We start from the raw sequence: 19,640 nt of genomic DNA, 5'->3' as shown, positions 1-19,640 counted from the left end.
GTCACTGAAACCCTTACAAAGAGTTGCAGTATGTTTTGGAATGGGTGGCCAATAATAAACTGGTGCTGAACATCTCTAAAACTAAGAGCATTGTATTTGGTACAAATCATTCCCTATGTTCTAGACCTCAACTGAATCTGGTAATGAATGGTGTGGCTGTTGAACAAGTTGAGGAGACTAAATTACTTGGCATTACTTGAGATTGTAAACTGTCATGGTCAAAACATATAGATTCAATGTTTGTAAAGATGGGGAGAGGTCTGTCCGTAATAGAAAAGCAAGTCCTGCAGGCTCTAGTTTTGTCTTATCTTGATTATTGTCCAGTTGTGTGGTCAAGTGCTGCAAGGAAAGACCTAGTTAAGCTGCAGCTGGCGCAGAACAGAGCAGCACGTCTTGCTCTTCATTGTAATCAGAGGGCTAATATAATTACTATGCATGCCAGTCTCTCTTGGTTAAGAGTTGAGTAGAGACTGACTGCATCTTTTCTAATTTTTATAAGAAACATTAATGTGTTGAAAATCCCAAATTGTTTGCTTAGTCAACTTACACACACAATTATCCCACCAGACATGCCACCAGGGGTCTTTTCACAGTCCCCAAATACAGAACAAATTCAAGAATGCACTCAGTATTGTATAGAGCCATTATTGCATGGAACTCCGTTCCATCTCATATTGCTCAAGTGAACAGCAAACCTTGTTTCAAAAAACAGATAAAGCAACACATCACGACACAACGCCTCTCCCCTATTTGACCTAGATAGTTTGTATGTAGGCTACGGGTGTTGCGGTGGGCTGTTGCGGTGACCGAGTCATGAAGGCAGTCACATTTCACAATTACATTTCGGTAATTAGGCTTCTCCAAGCTCTGATAATGCTGTTGGTCATTAGTAGCCTACCAAACTTGCTAACTGCCTGGTACTCAGCACTTTGTTGTTCCTCTAATCACACTGACATCATTGCAAATGTAATAAAACATCGAATCAAACACTTCATGAGAGCCCATGAGCTCATGTTGTGCAACATTTCTATAGGCTATGCAATTGCCAGAGAAAACAGAGTAATGGCCTCTATTAAAAAGAGGAGGATCCCATCAGCTTTCTATAGGCTAGGCCTACTATATTTATTTCTCAACTTTTCTAATATTAAGCAAATATTAAGCACATTGCTTATCTTTACAACAGGAGTAATAGCCTACCTGGCTTGCATGAAAATGAACCACAGGAAAAGCATCCTCCATTCGCTATTTAAGTTTATAGATAACATGTATTTTGTTCCCGCTGCCCCTGTTTCGAGACAGGTGCATGATAATGGTCCATTCTAAATCAAAAACGAATATCACACATATATTATTTAGTATATGTAAAGACAAGATTAAATCAAGAATAGTCTGATGGGTGACAATATTAGCCTATCACTTGTGAATGATATATTATCACTTGTGAATGATGTCCAGCAAAAGGTTTGTATCACAACTAAAGCGTCCAAATGACTTCTTAAAACAAAGCACATTAATCCGCTTTACAAAGGGTGTAGAGCCTAACTGGCTTACATAAGCAGTGTGCTTCAAGTTTAGGGAAGATCATTTTCACCATAAAAAAATGCACCTTTATAATAAAAGCATTACATGCAAATTTGTATTTGTAGACCCTTTTGATAATGATGTTTTCCCGCTAATGGAACATTCCTGCGTATAGCGCATTGCTGCGCATATAATTTGAAGAAATATCCTAATAGTTTATAAACATTTTAAACTAAAAGTCTAAACTAAATTAAACGTCTGTTGTGTCAGCCTCATTGCATAATTTTTTTTGTTTGATGCTAGTGGTTGTATTAATTTGGGATCTATCGTATCCAGACTATGCTTGGAATATTTATTTCTCACACAGAATAGGATAGGTAAACTTTTGTACTTCGGGGGATAGTAGATTGACGTAGGCTAGTGCTTTGCTGTTCGTTAGGTCTACTCATCTTGTTGACGAAAAGTAAATGTGGACAGTTCTTCCAATATCTTCAATATGCACCTCGCAGTTGCGTTCCCGATGTGTCCGTCTTCACTTGTAGCCTGTGAGAAAGACCGAATCACATGATGGAGTGCCCTGTGACAGAGATGAGAGGTGCTTCAGAGCAGGCAGACATGGATTTTTTTAGGGTGCATTATGGCCACACAAAAGGGATGCCGCTGGGAAATGTGAGGGCTTCTCTAATTGTGAATAGGAGATTGACAAAGTGTGTACTGCCTATTTTTTCAAATCATTATTTTTTTATTTTTTTATTTCACTTTTATTTAACCAGGTAGGCAAGTTGAGAACAAGTTCTCATTTGCAACTGCGACCTGGCCAAGATAAAGCAAAGCAGTTCGACACATACAACAACACAGGGTTACACATGGAATAAACAAACATACACTCAATAATACAGTAGAAAAGTATATATACAGCATGTGCAAATGAGGTAGGATAAGGGAGGTAAGGCAATAAATAGGCCATCGTGGCGAAGTAATTACAATATAGCAATTAAACACTGGAATGGTAGAATGTGCAGAAGATGAACGTGCAAGTAGAGATACTGGGGTGCAAAGGAGCAAGATAAATAAATAAATACAGTATGGGGATGAGGTAGATTGGATGGGCTATTTACAGATGGGCTATGTACAGGTGCAGTGATCTGTGAGCTGCTCTGGCAGCTGGTGCTTAAAGCTAGTGAGGGAGGTAAGAGTCTCCAGCTTCAGAGATTTTTGCAGTTTGTTCCAGTCATTGGCAGCAGAGAACTGGAAGGAGAGGCGGCCAAAGGAAGAATTGGTTTTGGGGATGACCAATACCTGCTGGAGCGCGTGCTACGGGTGGGTGCTGCTATGGTGACCAGTGAGCTGAGATAAGGCTTTACCTAGCAGATACCTATAGATGACCTGGAGCCAGTGGGTTTGGCGGCGAGTATGAAGCGAGGGTCAGCCAACGAGAGCGTACAGGTCGCAGTGGTGGGTAGTATATGGGGCTTTGGTGACAAAACGGATGGCACTGTGATAGACTGCATCCAATTTGTTGAGTAGAGTGATGGAGGCTATTTTGTAAATGACATCGCCGAAGTCGAGGATCGGTAGGATGGTCAGTTTTACGAGGGTATGTTTGGCAGCATGAGTGAAGGATGCTTTGTTGCGAAATAGGAAGCCGATTCTAGATTACATTTTGGATTAGAGATGTTTAATGTTAGTCTGGAAGGAGAATTTATAGTCTAACCAGACACCTAGGTATTTGTAGTTGTCCACTTATTCTAACTCAGAACCGTCCAGAGTAGTGATGCTGGACGGGCGGGCAGGTGCGGGCAGCGATCGGTTGAAGAGCATGCATTTAGTTTTACTTGCATTTAAGAGCAGTTGGAGGCCACGGAAGGAGAGTTGTATGGCAATGAAGCTCGTCTGGAGGTTAGTTAACTTCTTGACGCTAGGGGCCAGAATTTATTTTTATTTTTAAATAACGTTCCCAAGGTAAACGGACTATTTCTCAGGCCCAGATCATAGAATATGCATATCATTTACAGATTAGGATAGAAAACACTCCAAAGTTTCCAAAACTGTCAAAATATTGTCTGTGAGTATAACAAAACTGATTCTGCAGGCGAAAACCTGAGGAAATCCAACCCGGAAGTGCATATTTTTTTTATTTTTATCCCTGTTTCATTGCCTGCCCCTCTTCCATTTAAAGGGGTATCAATCCTTTTCCAATGGCTTCCTCAGGCTGTGACCAGGCTTTAGACATAGTTTCAGGCTTTTATTTTGAAAAATGAGCTAGATTTTTCAAAACGAGTCAGGTGTCCTTTGATAAGTTCCTGCGCGCGAGAGGGGTAGCTCGACATTTTCTTTCTCTCTTTTATTGAATAGGTTACCCTCCGATTGAAATATTATCGATTATATATGTTAAAAACAACCTGAGGATTGATTATAAAAAACGTTTGACATGTTTCTACGAACATTACGGATACTTTTTGGAATTTCAGGGACGGAACGAGGCTGTGGTTTTCTGAACATAACGCGCAACCCAAATGGCGTTTTTTGTTATAAAACTAATATTTATCGAACAAAAAGAACATTTATTGTGTAACTGTGAGTCTCGTGAGTACAAACATCCGAAGATTATCAAAGGTAAGCGATTAATTTTATTGCTTTTTTGACTTTCGTGACCAAGCTAATTTAAGGCTAGCTGTTCTATCATTGATTGATACACTCACAAACGCTTGGATTGCTTTCGCTGTAAAGTATATTTTCAAAATCTGACACGATAGGTGGATTAACAACAAGCTAAGCTGTGTTTTGGTATATTTCACTTGTGATTGCATGATTATAAATATTTTTAGTATTATTTTTCAATCTGATACTTTTTGGAACTTTCTTCTGCCTTTCAGGACCGGAACGAGCATGTGGTTTTCTGAACATAACGCACAACCCAAATGGCGTTTTTTTTTTATAAAACTAATATTTATCGAACAAAAAGAACATTTATTGTGTAACTGGGAGTCTCGTGAGTACAAACATCCGAAGATTATCAAAGGTAAGCGATTCATTTTATTGCTTTTCTGACTTTCGTGACCAAGCTAATTTAAGGCTAGCTGTTCTAGCATTGATTGATACACTCACAAACGCTTGGATTGCTTTCACTGTAAAGCATATTTTCAAAATCTGACACGATAGGTGGATTAACAACAAGCTAAGCTGTGTTTTGGTATATTTCACTTGTGATTGCATGATTATAAATATTGTTAGTAATATTCTGCGCCCTGCAATTCAGCGGTTGTTTAGGAAAATGATCCCGCTAAAGGGATCCGTAGCGCAGAGAAGTTAACAGAGTGTCCAAAGACGGGCCAGAGGTATACAGAATGGTGTCCTCTGCGTAGAGGTGGATCAAAGAATCACCAGCAGCAAGAGCGACATCATTGATGTATACAGAGAAGAGAGTCGGCCTGAGAATCGAACCCTGTGGCACCCCCATAGAGACTGCCAGAGGTCCGGACAACAGGCCTTCCAATTTGACACACTGAACTCTATCAGAGAAGTAGTTTGTGAACCCGGCGAGGCAATCATTTTAGAAACCAAGGCTGTTGAGACTGCCAATAAGAATGTGGTGGTTGACAGAGTCGAAAGCCTTAGCCAGGTCGATGAATACGGCTGCACAGTAATGTCTCTTATCGATGGCGGTTATGATATCGTTTAGGACCTTGAGCGTGGCTGAGGTGCACCCATGACCAGCTCTGAAACCAGATTGCATAGCGGAGAAGGTATGGTGGGATTCGAAATGGTCGGTAATCTGTTTGTTAACTTGGCTTTCGAAGACCTTAGAAAGGCAGGGTAGAATAGATATAGGTCCGTAGCAGTTTGGGTCTAGAGTGTCTCCCACTTTGAAGAGGGGGATGACCGCGGCAGCTTTACAATCTATGGGAATCTCAGACGACACGAAAGAGAGGTTGAACAGGCTAGTAATAGGGGTTGCAACAATTTCGGCAGATCATTTTAGAAAGAGAGGGTCCAGATTGTCTAGCCCGGCTGATTTGTAGGGGTCCAGATTTTGCAGCTCTTTCAGAACATCAGCTATCTGTATTTGAGTGAAGGAGAAGTGGGGGAGGCTTGGGCTAGTTGCTGTGGGGGGTGGAGGGCTGTTGATCGGGGTAGGGGTAGCCAGGTGGAGCATGGCCAGCCGTAGAAAAATGCTTATTGAAATTCTCAATTATAGTGGATTTATCGGTGGTGACAGTGTTTCCTAGCCTTAGTGCAGTGGGCAGCTGGGAGGAGGTGCTCTTATTCTCCATGGACTTTACAGTGTCCCAGAACTTTTTTGAGTTTGTGCTACAGGATGCAAATTTCTGCTTGAAAAAGCTAGCCGTAGCTTTCCTAACTGCCTGTGTATATTTGTTCCTAACTTCCCTGAAAAGTTGCATATCACAGGGGCTATTTGATGCTAATGCAGAACGCCACAGGATGTTTTTGTGCTGTTCAAGGGCAGTCAGGTCTGGAGAGAACCAAGGGCTATATCTGTTCCTGGTTCTACATTTTTTGAATGTGGCATGCTTATTTAAGATGGTGAGGTTATTATTATTATGTCATGTTTCATGTTTTGTGTGGACCCCAAGAAGAATAGCTGTCGCATTAGTATGTAACATCAATTTGGAGTCGCCTGGCACGGACTCCATACGGGAAGGGTATACTGATATAAACCTTTAATGTGGAAAAAGAAAGGCCCTGCTCAAAAAGCTCCCGCAAGGACATCAAAATGTACACCAAAGACCTCTGAAAAGGAGAAACTCCTTTAACCTGACACCAAATTGTGAATGACAGACTGACGAACAACCCTTTTGTAAAGGGCGCACGCGCCGACTGTATAGTCGTAATCGCGTTCGAGGGTAAACTCCTAGCCGTCAAATTCAACCCTTCAGGGGCCAAACCCATAGATCCCATATCTGTGGTCATCGGTGCCAAACTCTCCTGTGCGCCTGGGACAATAGACCCAATGACACAGAACCCACCACGGGTCCCCGCGGAGTGCACAGATCCCTCATTGAGAAGAACAGATGACAACACGCAGTTTTATTACTTTTTTTAATCAGAACAACAGTTTTCAGCTGTGCTCACATAATTGCAAAATTATTTTCTAATGATCAATTAGCCTTTTAAAATGATAAACATGGATTAGCTAACACAACGTGCCATTGGAACACAGGAGTGATGGTTGCTGATAATGGGCCTCTGTACGCCTATGTAGATATTCCATTAAAAATCAGCCGTTTCCAACTACAATAGTCATTTACAACATTAACAATGTCTACACTGTATTTCTGATGAATTTGATGTTATTTTAAGAGACAAAAACATTTGCCTTTTCTTTCAAAAACAAGGACATTTCTAAATGACACCAAACTTTTGAATGGTAGTGTATGCTGTCGGACCTTACCAACACATGGCCCTCCAACATCGGAAGGAAACGCCTCAGCGCCAGCAAAACAGTCCGTAGCATACACTACCATTCAATATGCAGCTCCCTTTACGCTGTTGACCGAATCCCTCTTTCAGAGTAGCACACACACAGCGCTCCCCAACCCAGTAAAGATTCCTCTGCCGTGATCACCACGAAACAGACGCATCAACAGCGCTGAAAAAGACGTATCAACAAAAGTCCCAGAGGCACCACAGTTATCATAAAGGAACCGTGCCAGACAGAGCCGGAATGCGACCCTCCTTTGTTGGGACAAAAACGCACGATTTAGATCTGAGTCCAGAAAGGATTTTCGTGGGATAAGAACCAGTAGAGCTGCGTCCTGTTTTTGTTTCTCTTCGAAACAGGCCTGTAAGGATCATAGTTGAGCCAAACAACCTTGTTGGCGAAACTGGCTCATCCAAATACATCCTCCTGTCCCTGTCAAGAACAACACCATGAGCCTTTTACACTTTGTCCAGCTGATCCGCCGAGAACCGGCACTGTTTATTATTCGAAAGCTAAGTAACTTGGCAGCTTTCCATCCATCGGCGGTGTGCAAACGAGCCCCGCCACCTTCAGCCCCTCTACATTCATGAACTCACCATAACCTGGCAGCACCAGCCGGGCTGAATGAGGGGAATCCCAGGTCGTCTTTAGCTCATCTGCAAAATGTTTAAACAGGGCTAAGCAGACGCTTCACTGCTGCAGGGACAGGAGGTAAATACCTTCCCCCAAACCTGGAGGATGTCCACTGAGGGGGATAAGATGGCCAATCCACCCCCAGGTGATCTGCCGCCTTACGACACAGCTCCATCAAAGGCGCATTAACCACCAATAGTTCACTCTCCCCGCCAAATCCAAAGCCGTGGCTTTAGGTTGCCCCAGACTGATGTCATCCGATTAGTTAACCTTTTTAAACTTACTCTTACCACTGACCATCTTACTCAAGCAAGGAAGCACTGGCTAAACAAGCAGAGCAGAAAGTAGTGGGGTATTAGCAAACACAAATCCTACCCAAGCAAGGAAGCATTAGCTACACAAGTAGAGCAGAAAATAGTTCGCTTTTAGCAAACACAAAAACCGATACCAATACCCCAAACTCTCAACATCTAGGGGGACGAGTACTCCCCACTAACAGACACCTAAGTCAGAGCCAAATCTCGTAGTCTTTGTGTGCTTGAAAAGGCGAGCTGAAGAGAGAAGAATTGAGGAAATGGATGTGAGCCCCAGTATTATAGCCAGGAAGGCAAGACTTTCAAGGGCAGACTCTGTCACATGAATTGACACTGGAGAGACGAAGCAGGTACGGGGAGTCAAGCATTTACTAAGGAACGGACATGGAACGAGACAGGAACAGCTTCAGCACAAGGGTAACAAAGACAAAAACAATTAATGCATCAGCAGGGATTAGAGCAGGGGAACAGACAAATATAGGGGAGGTAATAAACAGGTGATGAGTGAGTCCAGGTGAGTCCAATATCGCTGATGCGCGTGACGAGGGAAGGCAGGTGTGCGTAATTGATGATGGCAGGAGTGCGTGATGCAGGGCAGCCTGGCGCCCTCAAGCGCCAGGGGGGGAAGAGTGGGAGCAGGCGTGACAGACTCGGCATCCGTTGGCCTGTTGGGCGTTTTTCAGGTGAATATGGTTGATCGTTGACTCCCCATAGTATGTTATACTGAATGACCGACTGAAAGGGAACAGCAATATGTTTTTGGGAATCCAAGTTCGTCGCATTGTCTGTCACTTTCCAATCTATACTTGTGTCTGTCTTTCTGTTCACATCTGTCTGTCCGTTCATGTCTGTCTGTCTCTGTCTGTCTGCGTGTCCGTTCACGTCTGTCAGGATCGTGAAGTTTCCCAACACGCTGAACAAAGACAGCACCCGCAAGGCCATCAGCATTGCGTTCTCCAAGTGGAGCGACGTGTCCCCTCTCTACTTCGCTGAAATCACAAACCCCAACAAGAGTGCTGACATTATCATCGGTAAGACCACATAATTAAACAGAACCGAACAGTATCACTATGGATTAGACATTAATAAGTTAAAGGTGTGTGTGTGTGACTTTAATTCCCCCTGCTTTAAATGTGTTCGCGTGTGTGTGCTCATGCTTCCAGGCTTCTACACGTGGAACCACACAGACTGCTGGTGGTCTCCATTGCACCCCTGTTTTGATGGGTTGAACGGGGAGTTGGCCCATGCCTTCCTGCCCCCGCGCGGGGAGATCCACTTTGACAACCACGAGTTCTGGATCCTGGGGAAGTCCCGCTTCAGCTGGAAACAAGGTGCAAAGACTCTCCTCCCTGTCTGTCTGTGCTCCGATTCTCTATCCTCCCCCCAAAAGTGTACTCGTTCACTTTCCCCCACCCATGGATTTCAAAGGAATCGATTGACGTCGATGACATCTTTTTAGATGCTTTTATCAGATGTAAACTTGATGTTGTCTTGAAAAAAAAAAATGTTTACCTGGTTGTAACAGAGACCCGTTGGTTATAATCTGGTTGATTTATCCTCAACCAGAAAACCAGTTTACAACCAGAGTTGCACTTGATATTGTGTGTGTTAGATGGGCGCGAAGAGGTTGCACTTTGTGCTGACTGCCCGCCAGACAAGCTACTGTAAATCGAACATACTTCCGTTATCCCCCTTGTCCTTTTTGTGGGCGGAAAATTGTATTTATTGGTTTTCACAACATTCAATAAGTCATGTGACATTCAGTAATTCCATTTTGTAAGCACAGCATATAACAAAAACAAACAACAAACAAACAGAAACAAAAAACATACAGCGCATAGATACATCACACAAATGTATTGTATCACACAATAACACCTGCATATACAGGTAACTGCCAAAATAAAGGAAACACCAACATAAAGTGTCTCAATAGGGCGTTGAGCAGCTCCAATGCACCTTGGCAGCTTCAATGCACCTTGGCATAGATCAGGGGCATCATCCATCCCAAAAATCTGAGGGGGCACAAAGTATGTGAGGATGTCTGGGGGTGGTACGTAGGGGGGCTAGGCCCACCGTCCTTAAGTTGGACAATTTTTCAAACACCTAAAACAGCTTATTCCTGCAATCGAGAGCCATAATCATTATGATTAATTCTATGTAAAAAAAAACGTGTTTATTTTTCTGCATATATAAGAATACCTCTTGAGCTGTCTGTATCCTCCTGACTGGTGGCTATTTTTTTTTAAAGAAACTAAATATGCTTCTCAGCAAAAATCTGGCTAAAAGATTGAAAGGCATGTGAGTCTTACTTAGTGCATTTAGTAGTTGTTTGCTTTTCAAAAGTCCTCCAACCTTGCCAGCAGGCATGCCAGCTAAGGTAGTTAGACAAGCTAGCTACTTTAACTTGATTGATAGCCTGAAATGGTTTCTTGGTAGCTAGTTATGAGTTTGGGAATTTATCTGGGCTAGCTGAAGGCAACTTCATAAAAGTGCTAGGTGGCTAGTAGTATTACAGGGAAACAAACAACAAAAAAAAATATATATATACAGTATATACATTGCCTTCCTAAAGTATTCACACCTTGACTTTTTCAACATTTTATTGGGTTACAAAGTGGGATTAAAATGGATTTAATTGTCATTCTCAACAAAGTGGATTTTTTTTCTCACAAATATACACTGCTCAAAAAAATAAAGGGAACACTTAAACAACACAATGTAACTCAAAGTCAATCACACTTCTGTGAAATCAAACTGTCCACTTAGGAAGCAACACTGATTGACAATAAATTTCACATGTTGTTGTGCAAATGGAATAGACAAAAGGTGGAAATTATAGGCAATTAGCAAGACACCCCCAATAAAGGAGTGGTTCTGCAGGTGGTGACCACAGACCACTTCTCAGTTCCTATGCTTCCTGGCTGATGTTTTGGTCACTTTTGAATGCTGGCGGTGCTTTCACTCTAGTGGTAGCATGAGACGGAGTCTACAACCCACACAAGTGGCTCAGGTAGTGCAGCTCATCCAGGATGGCACATCAATGCGAGCTGTGGCAAGAAGGTTTGCTGTGTCTGTCAGCGTAGTGTCCAGAGCATGGAGGCGCTACCAGGAGACAGGCCAGTACATCAGGAGACGTGGAGGAGGCCGTAGTAGGGCAACAACCCAGCAGCAGGACCGCTACCTCCGCCTTTGTGCAAGGAGGAGCAGGAGGAGCACTGCCAGAGCCCTGCAAAATGACCTCCAGCAGGCCACAAATGTGCATGTGTCTGCTCAAACGGTCAGAAACAGACTCCATGAGGGTGGTATGAGGGCCCAACGTCCGTGCTTACAGCCCAACACCGTGCAGGACGTTTGGCATTAGCCAGAGAACACCAAGATTGGCAAATTCGCCACTGGCGCCCTGTGCTCTTCACAGATGAAAGCAGGTTTACACTGAGCACATGTGACAGACGTGACAGAGTCTGGAGACGCCGTGGAGAACGTTCTGCTGCCTGCAACATCCTCCAGCATGACCGGTTTGGCGGTGGGTCAGTCATGGTGTGGGGTGGCATTTCTTTGGGGGGCCGCACAGCCCTCCATGTGCTCGCCAGAGGTAGCCTGACTGCCATTAGGTACCGAGATGAGATCCTCAGACCCCTTGTGAGACCATATGCTGGTGCGTTTGGCCCTGGGTTCCTCCTAATGCAAGACAATGCTAGACCTCATGTGGCTGGAGTGTGTCAGCAGTTCCTGCAAGAGGAAGGCATTGATGCTATGGACTGGCCCGCCCATTCTCCAGACCTGAATCCAATTGAGCACATCTGGGACATTATGTCTCGCTCCATCCACCAACGCCACGTTGCACCACAGACTGTCCAGGGGTTGGCGGATGCTTTAGTCCAGGTCTGGGAGGAGATCCCTCAGGAGACCATCCGCCACCTCATCAGGAGCATGCCCAGGCGTTGTAGGGAGGTCATACAGGCACGTGGAGGCCACACACACTACTGAGCCTCATTTTGACTTGTTTTGAGGACATTACATCAAAGTTGGATCAACCTGTAGTGTGGTTTTCCACTTTAATTTTGAGTGTGACTCCAAATCCAGACCTCCATGGGTTGATAAATTTGATTTCCATTGATAATTTTTGTGTCATTTTGTACATTCAACTATGTAAAGAAAAAAGTATTTAATAAGAATATTTCATTCATTCAGATCTAGGATGTGTTATTTTAGTGTTCCCTTTATTTTTTTGAGCAGTGTATATTTTATTAGTCAATCAATCAAATGTATTTATAAAGCCTTTTTACATCAGCAGATGTCACAAAGTGCTATACAGAAGCCCAGCCTAAAACCCCAAACAGCAAGCAATGCAGGTGTAGAAGTACAGTGGCTAGGAAGAACTCCCTAGAAAGGCAGGAACCTATGAAGAAACCTAGAGAGGAACCAGGCTCTCAGGGGTGGGCCAGTCCTCTTCTGGCTGTGCCGGATGGAGATTATTAGAGTACATGGCCATTAAGGCCAGATTGTTCTTCAAGATGTTCAAATGTTCATAGATGACCAGCAGGGTCAAATAATAATCACAGTGGTTGTAAAGGGTGCAACAGGTTAGTACCTCAGGAGTAAAGGTCAGTTGGCTTTTCATAGCCAAGCATTCAGAGGTTGAGACAGCAGGTGCGGTAGAGAGAGAGAGTTCAAAACAGCAGGTCCGGGACAAGGTAGCACGTCTGGTAAACAGGTCAGGATTCCATAGCCGCAGGTAGAACAGTTGGAACTGGTGCAGCAGCACAACCAGGTGGACTTGGGCCATCCAGGAGTCATCAGGCCAGGTAGTCCTGAGGCATGGTCCTAGGGCTCATGTCCTCCGGGAGGGGAGGGAGAGAGAGAGAATTAAAGGGAGCATACTTACATTCACACAGGACACCAGATAAGACAGGATAATTACACCAGAAATAACAGACCGATTCTAGCCTCTGGCACATAAACTATTGCAGCATAGATACTGGAGGCTGAGACGGGGGGGGGGGGGGGGGGGGGACGACACTGTGGCCACGTCCAACGATACCCCCTGACAGGGCCAACGAGGCAGGATATAACACCACCCACTTTGCCAAAGCACAGCTCCCACACCACTAGAGGGATATCAACAGACCACCAATTTACTACCATGAGACAAGGTTTATAGCCCACGAAGATCTCCTCCACCACACAAGCTCGAAGGGGTGAAAAACCGGACAGGAAGATCACGTCAGTGACTCAACCCACTCAAGTGACGCACCCCTCCTAGGGACGGCATGGAAGAGCACCAGTAAGCCAGTGACTCAGCCCCTGTAATAGGGTTTGAGGCAGAGAATCCCAGTGGAGAGAGGGGAGTTGGCCAGGCAGAGACAGCAAGGGCAGTTTGTCGCTCCAATGCCTTGCCGTTCACCTTGCACCCCTGGCCCAGACTACACTCAATCATGGGACCTACTAAAGAGATGAGTCTTCAGTAAAGACTTAAAGGTTGAGACCAAGTCTGTGTCTCTCACATGGATAGGCAGATCATTCCATAAAAATTGAGCTCTATAGGAGAAAGCCCTGTTTGCTTAGACATTCTAGGGACAATAAGGAGGCCTGCGTCTTGTGACCGCAGCGTACGTACAGCAGGACCAAATCGGAAAGATAGCTAGGAGCAAGCCCGTGCAATGCTTTGTAGGTTATCAGTAAAACCTTGAAATCAGCCCTAGCCTTAACAGGAAGCCAGTGTAGATAGGCTAGTACCTCTATTAGCCACATTAATGAAAATAAATATCTTGATTAGATATGTATACAACGCCCTGGGTCAATAAATGTTAAAATCACCTTTGGCAGCGATTACAGTTGTGAGTCTTTTGGGGTAAGTCTCTAAAAGCCTTGCACAACTGGATTGTACAATATTTGCCCATTATTCTTTAAATAATTATTCAAGCGCTTTCAAGTTGGTTGTTGATCATTGCTAGACAGACATTTTCAAGTCTTGCCATAGATTTTCAAGCCGATTTAATTAAAAACTGTAACTACGCCACTCAGGAACATTCAACGTCGTCTTGGTAAGCAACTTCAGTGTTTATTTGGCCTTGTGTTTTCGGTAAATGTCTTGCTGAAAGGTGAATTCACCTCCCAGTGTCTATTGGAAAGCAGATTGAACCAGGTTTTCCTCTAGGATTTTGCCTGTGCTTGGCTCTATTACGTTTATTTTTATCCTAAAACACTCCCTAGTCCTTGCCGATGACAAGCATACCCATAACATGTTTCAGCCACCACCATGCTTAAATATGAAGAGTGGTACTCAGTGATATGTTGTGTTGGATTTGCCCCGAACATAACGCTTTGTATTCAGGACAAAAAGTTAATTTCTTTGCCACATTTTTTGCAGTATTACTTTAGTACCTTATTACAAACAGGATGCATGTTTTGGAATATTTGTATTCTGAACAGGCTTCATTCTTTTCACTCTGTCATTTATGTTAGTATTGTGGAGTAACTACAATATTGTTAATCCATCCTCAGTTATCTCCTATCACAGCCATTAAACCCAGTAAAAAGTCACATTTAAAGTCACATTGGCCTCATGGTGAAATCTCTGAGCGGTTTCCTTCCTCCCACAATTGGGTTAGGAAGGGTGCCTGTATCTTTGTAGTGACTGGGTGTATTGATACACCATCCAAAGTATAATTAATAACTGTATCATGCTCAAAGGGATATTCAATGTTTTTTTTACCCATCTACCAATAGGTGCCCTTCTTTGAGAACCATTGGAAAACCTCTCTGATCTTTGTGGTTGAAATTCTCTGCTCAGCTGCAGGACCTTACAGAAAATTGTATATATACAGTTGAAGTCGGACGTTTACATACACCTTAGCCAAATACATTTAAACTCAGTTTTTCACAATTCCTGACATTTAATCCTAGTAAAAATTCCCTCTCTTAGGTCAGTTAGGATCACCACTTTGTTTTAAGAATGTGAAATGTCAGAATAATAGTAGAGAGAATGATTTATTTCAGCTTTTATTTCTTTCATCACATTCCCAGTGGGTCAGAAGTTTACATACACTCAATTAGTATTTGGTAGCATTGCCTTAAACAATTTAAACTTGGGTCAAATGTTTTGAGTAGCCTTCCACAAGCTTCCCACAATAAGTTGGGTGAATTTTGGCCCCTTCCCCCTGACAGAGCTGGTGTAACTGAGTCAGGTTTGTAGTCCTCCTTGCTCCCACACGCTTTTTCAGTTCTGCCCACAAATGTTCTATAGGGTTGAGGTCAGGGCTTTGTGATGGCCACTCCAATACCTTGACTTTGTTGGCCTTAAGCCATTTTGCAACAACTTTGGACGTATCCATAAATGCAGGCTGTAACACAACCAAATGTGGAAAATGTCAAGGGATGTGAATACTTTCTGAGGACACTATATGCTCCACATGACAAAAGGTATGTGGACGCCTGCTCGTCGAACATTTCATTCCAAAATCATGGGTATTAATATGGAGTTGGTCCCCCCTTTGCTGCTATAACAGCCTCCACTCTTCTGGGAAGGCTTTCCATGAGATGTTGGAACATTTCTGCGGGGACTTGCTTCCATTCAGCCACAAGAACATGAGGTCCAGCACTGATGTTGTGTGATTAGGCCTGGCTCGCAGTCAGCATTCCAATTCATCCCCAATGTGTTTCGATGAGGTTGAGGTCAGGCCTCTGTGCAGGCCAGTCAAGTTCTTCCACACCGATCTCGACAAACCATTTCTGTATGGACCTCACTTTGTGCACAGAAGCATTGTCATGCTGAAACAGGAAAAGGCCTTCCCCAAACTGTTGCCACAAAGCTGGAAGCACAGAATCCTCTAAAATGTCATTATTCCTCCTCCACCAAACTTTACAGTTGGCACTATGCATCCGCCAAACCCAGATTCGTCCGTCGGACTGCCAGGTGGTGAAGCTAGATTCATCACTCCAGAGAACGCGTTTCCACTGAGTCCAATGGCGGGGAGCTTTACACCTCTCCAGCCGAGACTTGGCATTGTGCATGATGATCTTAGAAACCCAATTCATGAAGCTCCAGACAAACAGTTATTGTGCTGACGTTGCTTCCAGAGGCAGTTTGGAACGCGTTAGTCAGTGTTGCAACCGAGGTCAGACGATTTTTACACGCTACATGCTTCAGCACTTGGCGGTTCCGTTCTGTGACCAAGTGTGGCCTACCACTTTGCCGCTGAGCCAGTTGTTGCTCCAAGATGTTTCCACTTCACATTTTACAGCACTTACAGTTGACCGAGGAAGCTTTAGCAGGGCAGACATTTTACGAACTGACTTGTTGGAAAGATGGCATTCTATGACGGTGCCACGTTGAAAGTAACTGAGCTCTTTAGTAAGACCATTGTACTGCCAATGTTTGTCTATGGAGATTGCATGGCTGTGTGCTCGATTTTATACACATATAGTGTATATGTATATTTTTTAACAGGACATATCTGAGGTGGCACGTGCACCTGTGCCGCCTATGGGCATGATGCCTCTGACATAAGTTCTACAAGTGTCTGGAACTCTATTGGAGAGTTTCGACAACATTCTTCCACGAGAAATACCACACACACACACACACACACACACACACACACACACACACACACACACACACACACACACACACACACACACACACACACACACACACACACACCCTTTAAACCCCCTATGCTTTTTTGAGACCCCTCTTTCAAATTCTCTGAGATCTCCTGTTCTACCCATGGTACTCATAATAATGGGCAACAGGGCATTTTTATACATGACCCTAAGCATGATGGGATATTAATAGCTTAATTAACTCTGAAAACCACACCTGTGTGAAAGCACCTGCTTTCAATATACTTTGTATCTCTCATTTACTCGTGTTTCCCTTTTTTGGGCAGTTACCTGTATATACCAACACACCATTCTAGAATCTTTATGTTTCCTCAACAATGATCACGTCTATAATGACTCTACGTATTCTATCCAGGGATCCCAATCCCCCTTGTCCTTTGATATAAATTGTGTACCTGCGTAATTGTGTCTATTCCCTTCCCCAGGTGTATGGTTGAATGACCTGGTACAGGTGGCGGCTCATGAGATCGGGCACGCCCTGGGACTGTGGCACTCCCGTGACCCCCAGGCCCTGATGCACCCCAATGCCACCTACACGGGCCAGAGGAACATTGCCCAGGACGACATCTGGGGAATCCAGCGCCTCTATGGTGAAGGAACACTCAGATCAATAATATGTTTTTTTGTTTGTGTGCGAGGATAAATTAAGACTTTATATATATACATTTCATACATGTATTGTAATGATGTAATTTTTAACATTGTCTTAAAATTATATGAACATATTCTCTATTCCCCCAATTCCCGCTCAACTCATTGTGCAATTACAACACAATAACAATACAAATACTACAGTACTATGTAACGTGTTCATACAATGTTGTTGATACACAAGTAATTACAGTTTTATTTCACAGGTATAAGACATAACGCAAAGAAAACACTGAGAGCAACCACAAATGTCTATATGTGTGTTGTATTCCAGGATGCACGGACAAGAAGCGCGTGTGTGATCCATGGGCTCGCCTTGGCTTCTGCGAAAGGAGGAAGAGCTTCATGAAGAAACACTGTGCCCGACGATGTGACCTCTGCTATGGTCAGACAGGCATATTGTCCACTCTTGATTGTACATTAATTTAACTACACTGCAGTTCACCAGTTGGATTTCAAATCGAATGTAAAGTTGCATTCTCCATGTATCTACATGGGATCCTCTTAACAGCATGCTTTTAGGACTGTCTTAAGCCAGCAAATGGATCAGGACTCAATAGTTAAATGTGGATTTAGCCTGGTTTTGATAGATTTGATTTTGGACCTGCCTGGATTTGTAAGAAGCTTTGGATGACAACATTTGCGAAACGGATAACTAAAATGCTTAAACCTTGTGTTATGTTGCCAACATTCAGGCTCTCGCTTGCCCAACTCTGTGTTCTGTGTCCTCCCTTGTCCTACTGATATCACTTCTGTGGCATGTGTTTTATCCCCTAATAGACTCATCTTTACACAATTCCTCACATCATATCTTCTCTCCTCTTTCTCAACCATATTGGAGGAGAACGTCCAAGGTCTCTCCCCTCAGACCTTCTTCTCCGGTTTGTTTTGAGAAGGAGGAGAGGAAATAGGATGCGAGGAATTGAGGAAAGATGAACTGAGAAAAACCCACAGAGGAATATTAGGCCTATCTTGTGGGGGAAGTATCATGACTGTCCTGGTATTTCACTCACTTCCTGTAGAGCCTCTTGAGGCCGTTGCCACGCCAACTCCACTGCCTGCCAACGTCAAGGTCAAGATGGTTCCTCGTGGAAAGGTTGTGGGCTTCCGCTGTGGGACGAAGAATCCTAGATCGCCTCCCAAAGTCAGGTGAGAGAATAGTCTAAATACAGTAATGTACAAATCATATTTTGTGTGTTTATTGGACAGGATAGAGTTAGATAGGAGGAGAGAGGGTGCTAGAGCAGTGGGTTGGATTCGAACCAATGCACGTAGTGGCAGTACACAATACAAGTGATCCAGAGGCAGGGGCAGACAGCTTGCCCAAATCTCAGACCACTATATACCATAATTAATGGTCAGATTCTCCCATTGCTCTGTCAGGTCTTTTTATGGGAGTATTTCTTATTTTACTGTGACTATGTTTCTGGCAAAGGTTGTTGGACGTATGTACATAACATTTGAATGATTGATTCCTCTCTCCCCGTGCTCGTCCCTGGTATGACCTTTGACCTTGCTCCAGCTGGTACAAGGATGGAGAACAGCTCCTGATCTCTATCCCCGGCTACATCATCATGAAGGGCCGCGACCTCCGCATCGTCGCCAACGAGTTTAACGAGGGCACTTACACCTGTCGCGTCCATCGTAGTGGCAATGTGGTCTCTGCAAACTCCTGGGCCATCCGGCTGAAGCCTGAACAGCCCTCCAACAGTTGAGCTGAACGGAGTGAGTGAGGGAAGGGAAGAATGAGAGCTGGGAAGGAAAGTATGAGGCATGGAGGAAAAGAGGACGAACCCACAGCTGTGCCACATGTGCCTCTCCGCTAGCCGTAGTGGAATACAGGTGGCAACAATTATAATATTAAAAGTGAACTCAGCAATTTGACATCATCATACACAGCATGACGACTTCCTGCTTACAAATATTAACCTGATAATTCAAATCTGCCAAGACTGCCACATATTGGACCTTATTCACTCAGGGGTTGTGAGCTCTGATTCAGAGGGTGTCAGGCGGTGCGTGTAGCTGGTGCATGAAGTCAGGCGTAGGAGAGCAGAGATGAGTGAACAACTCACTTTACTTGAGAAAATAGCACAAAGTAACAAAACCAATGTGCGAACAATAATGGTTGCCACACAACACGGGTGAACACAGCACCCGGGGGGGAAAAGCCGGAAACGTACCGATCTTAACAATAAACAATCACACACAAAGACATGGGGGAAACAGAGGGTTAAATACATGACCAGTAATTGGGAAATGAAAACCAGGTGTGTTGGAAACATAGACAAAACCAATGGAAAATTAAAAGTGGATCGGCGATGGCTAGAAGACCGGCGACGTCGACCGCCGAGCGCCGCCCGAACAAGGAGAGGAACCGACTTCGGCAGAAGTCGTGACAGAGGGGTTGGGTTAAATGTGGAAGACACATTTCAGTTGAAGGCATT

The 19,640-nt window shown here is 43.9% G+C and overlaps 1 protein-coding gene across 1 annotated transcript in view; it reads left to right on the top strand.

The window, feature by feature from the left end:
• The window catches only part of mmp23bb (matrix metallopeptidase 23bb), a 30,409-nt gene extending 11,001 nt beyond the window's left edge, over positions 1-19,408 (top strand). Inside the window, exons 3-8 of the mRNA XM_038961901.1 lie at positions 8,803-8,942; positions 9,075-9,242; positions 16,968-17,132; positions 17,468-17,578; positions 18,216-18,342; positions 18,716-19,408. Of these exons, the coding sequence (XP_038817829.1) occupies positions 8,803-8,942; positions 9,075-9,242; positions 16,968-17,132; positions 17,468-17,578; positions 18,216-18,342; positions 18,716-18,908 (904 nt within the window). The 3' untranslated portion in view covers positions 18,909-19,408. The remainder of the gene's footprint in view (positions 1-8,802; positions 8,943-9,074; positions 9,243-16,967; positions 17,133-17,467; positions 17,579-18,215; positions 18,343-18,715) is intronic.
• The last annotated feature ends 232 nt before the right edge of the window (positions 19,409-19,640 follow it).

This window comes from Salvelinus namaycush, chromosome 23, assembly GCF_016432855.1.
Source record: "Salvelinus namaycush isolate Seneca chromosome 23, SaNama_1.0, whole genome shotgun sequence".
In the NCBI taxonomy this organism is placed as follows: domain Eukaryota; kingdom Metazoa; phylum Chordata; class Actinopteri; order Salmoniformes; family Salmonidae; genus Salvelinus; species Salvelinus namaycush.
This window is presented reverse-complemented; position numbering and strand designations above follow the sequence as displayed.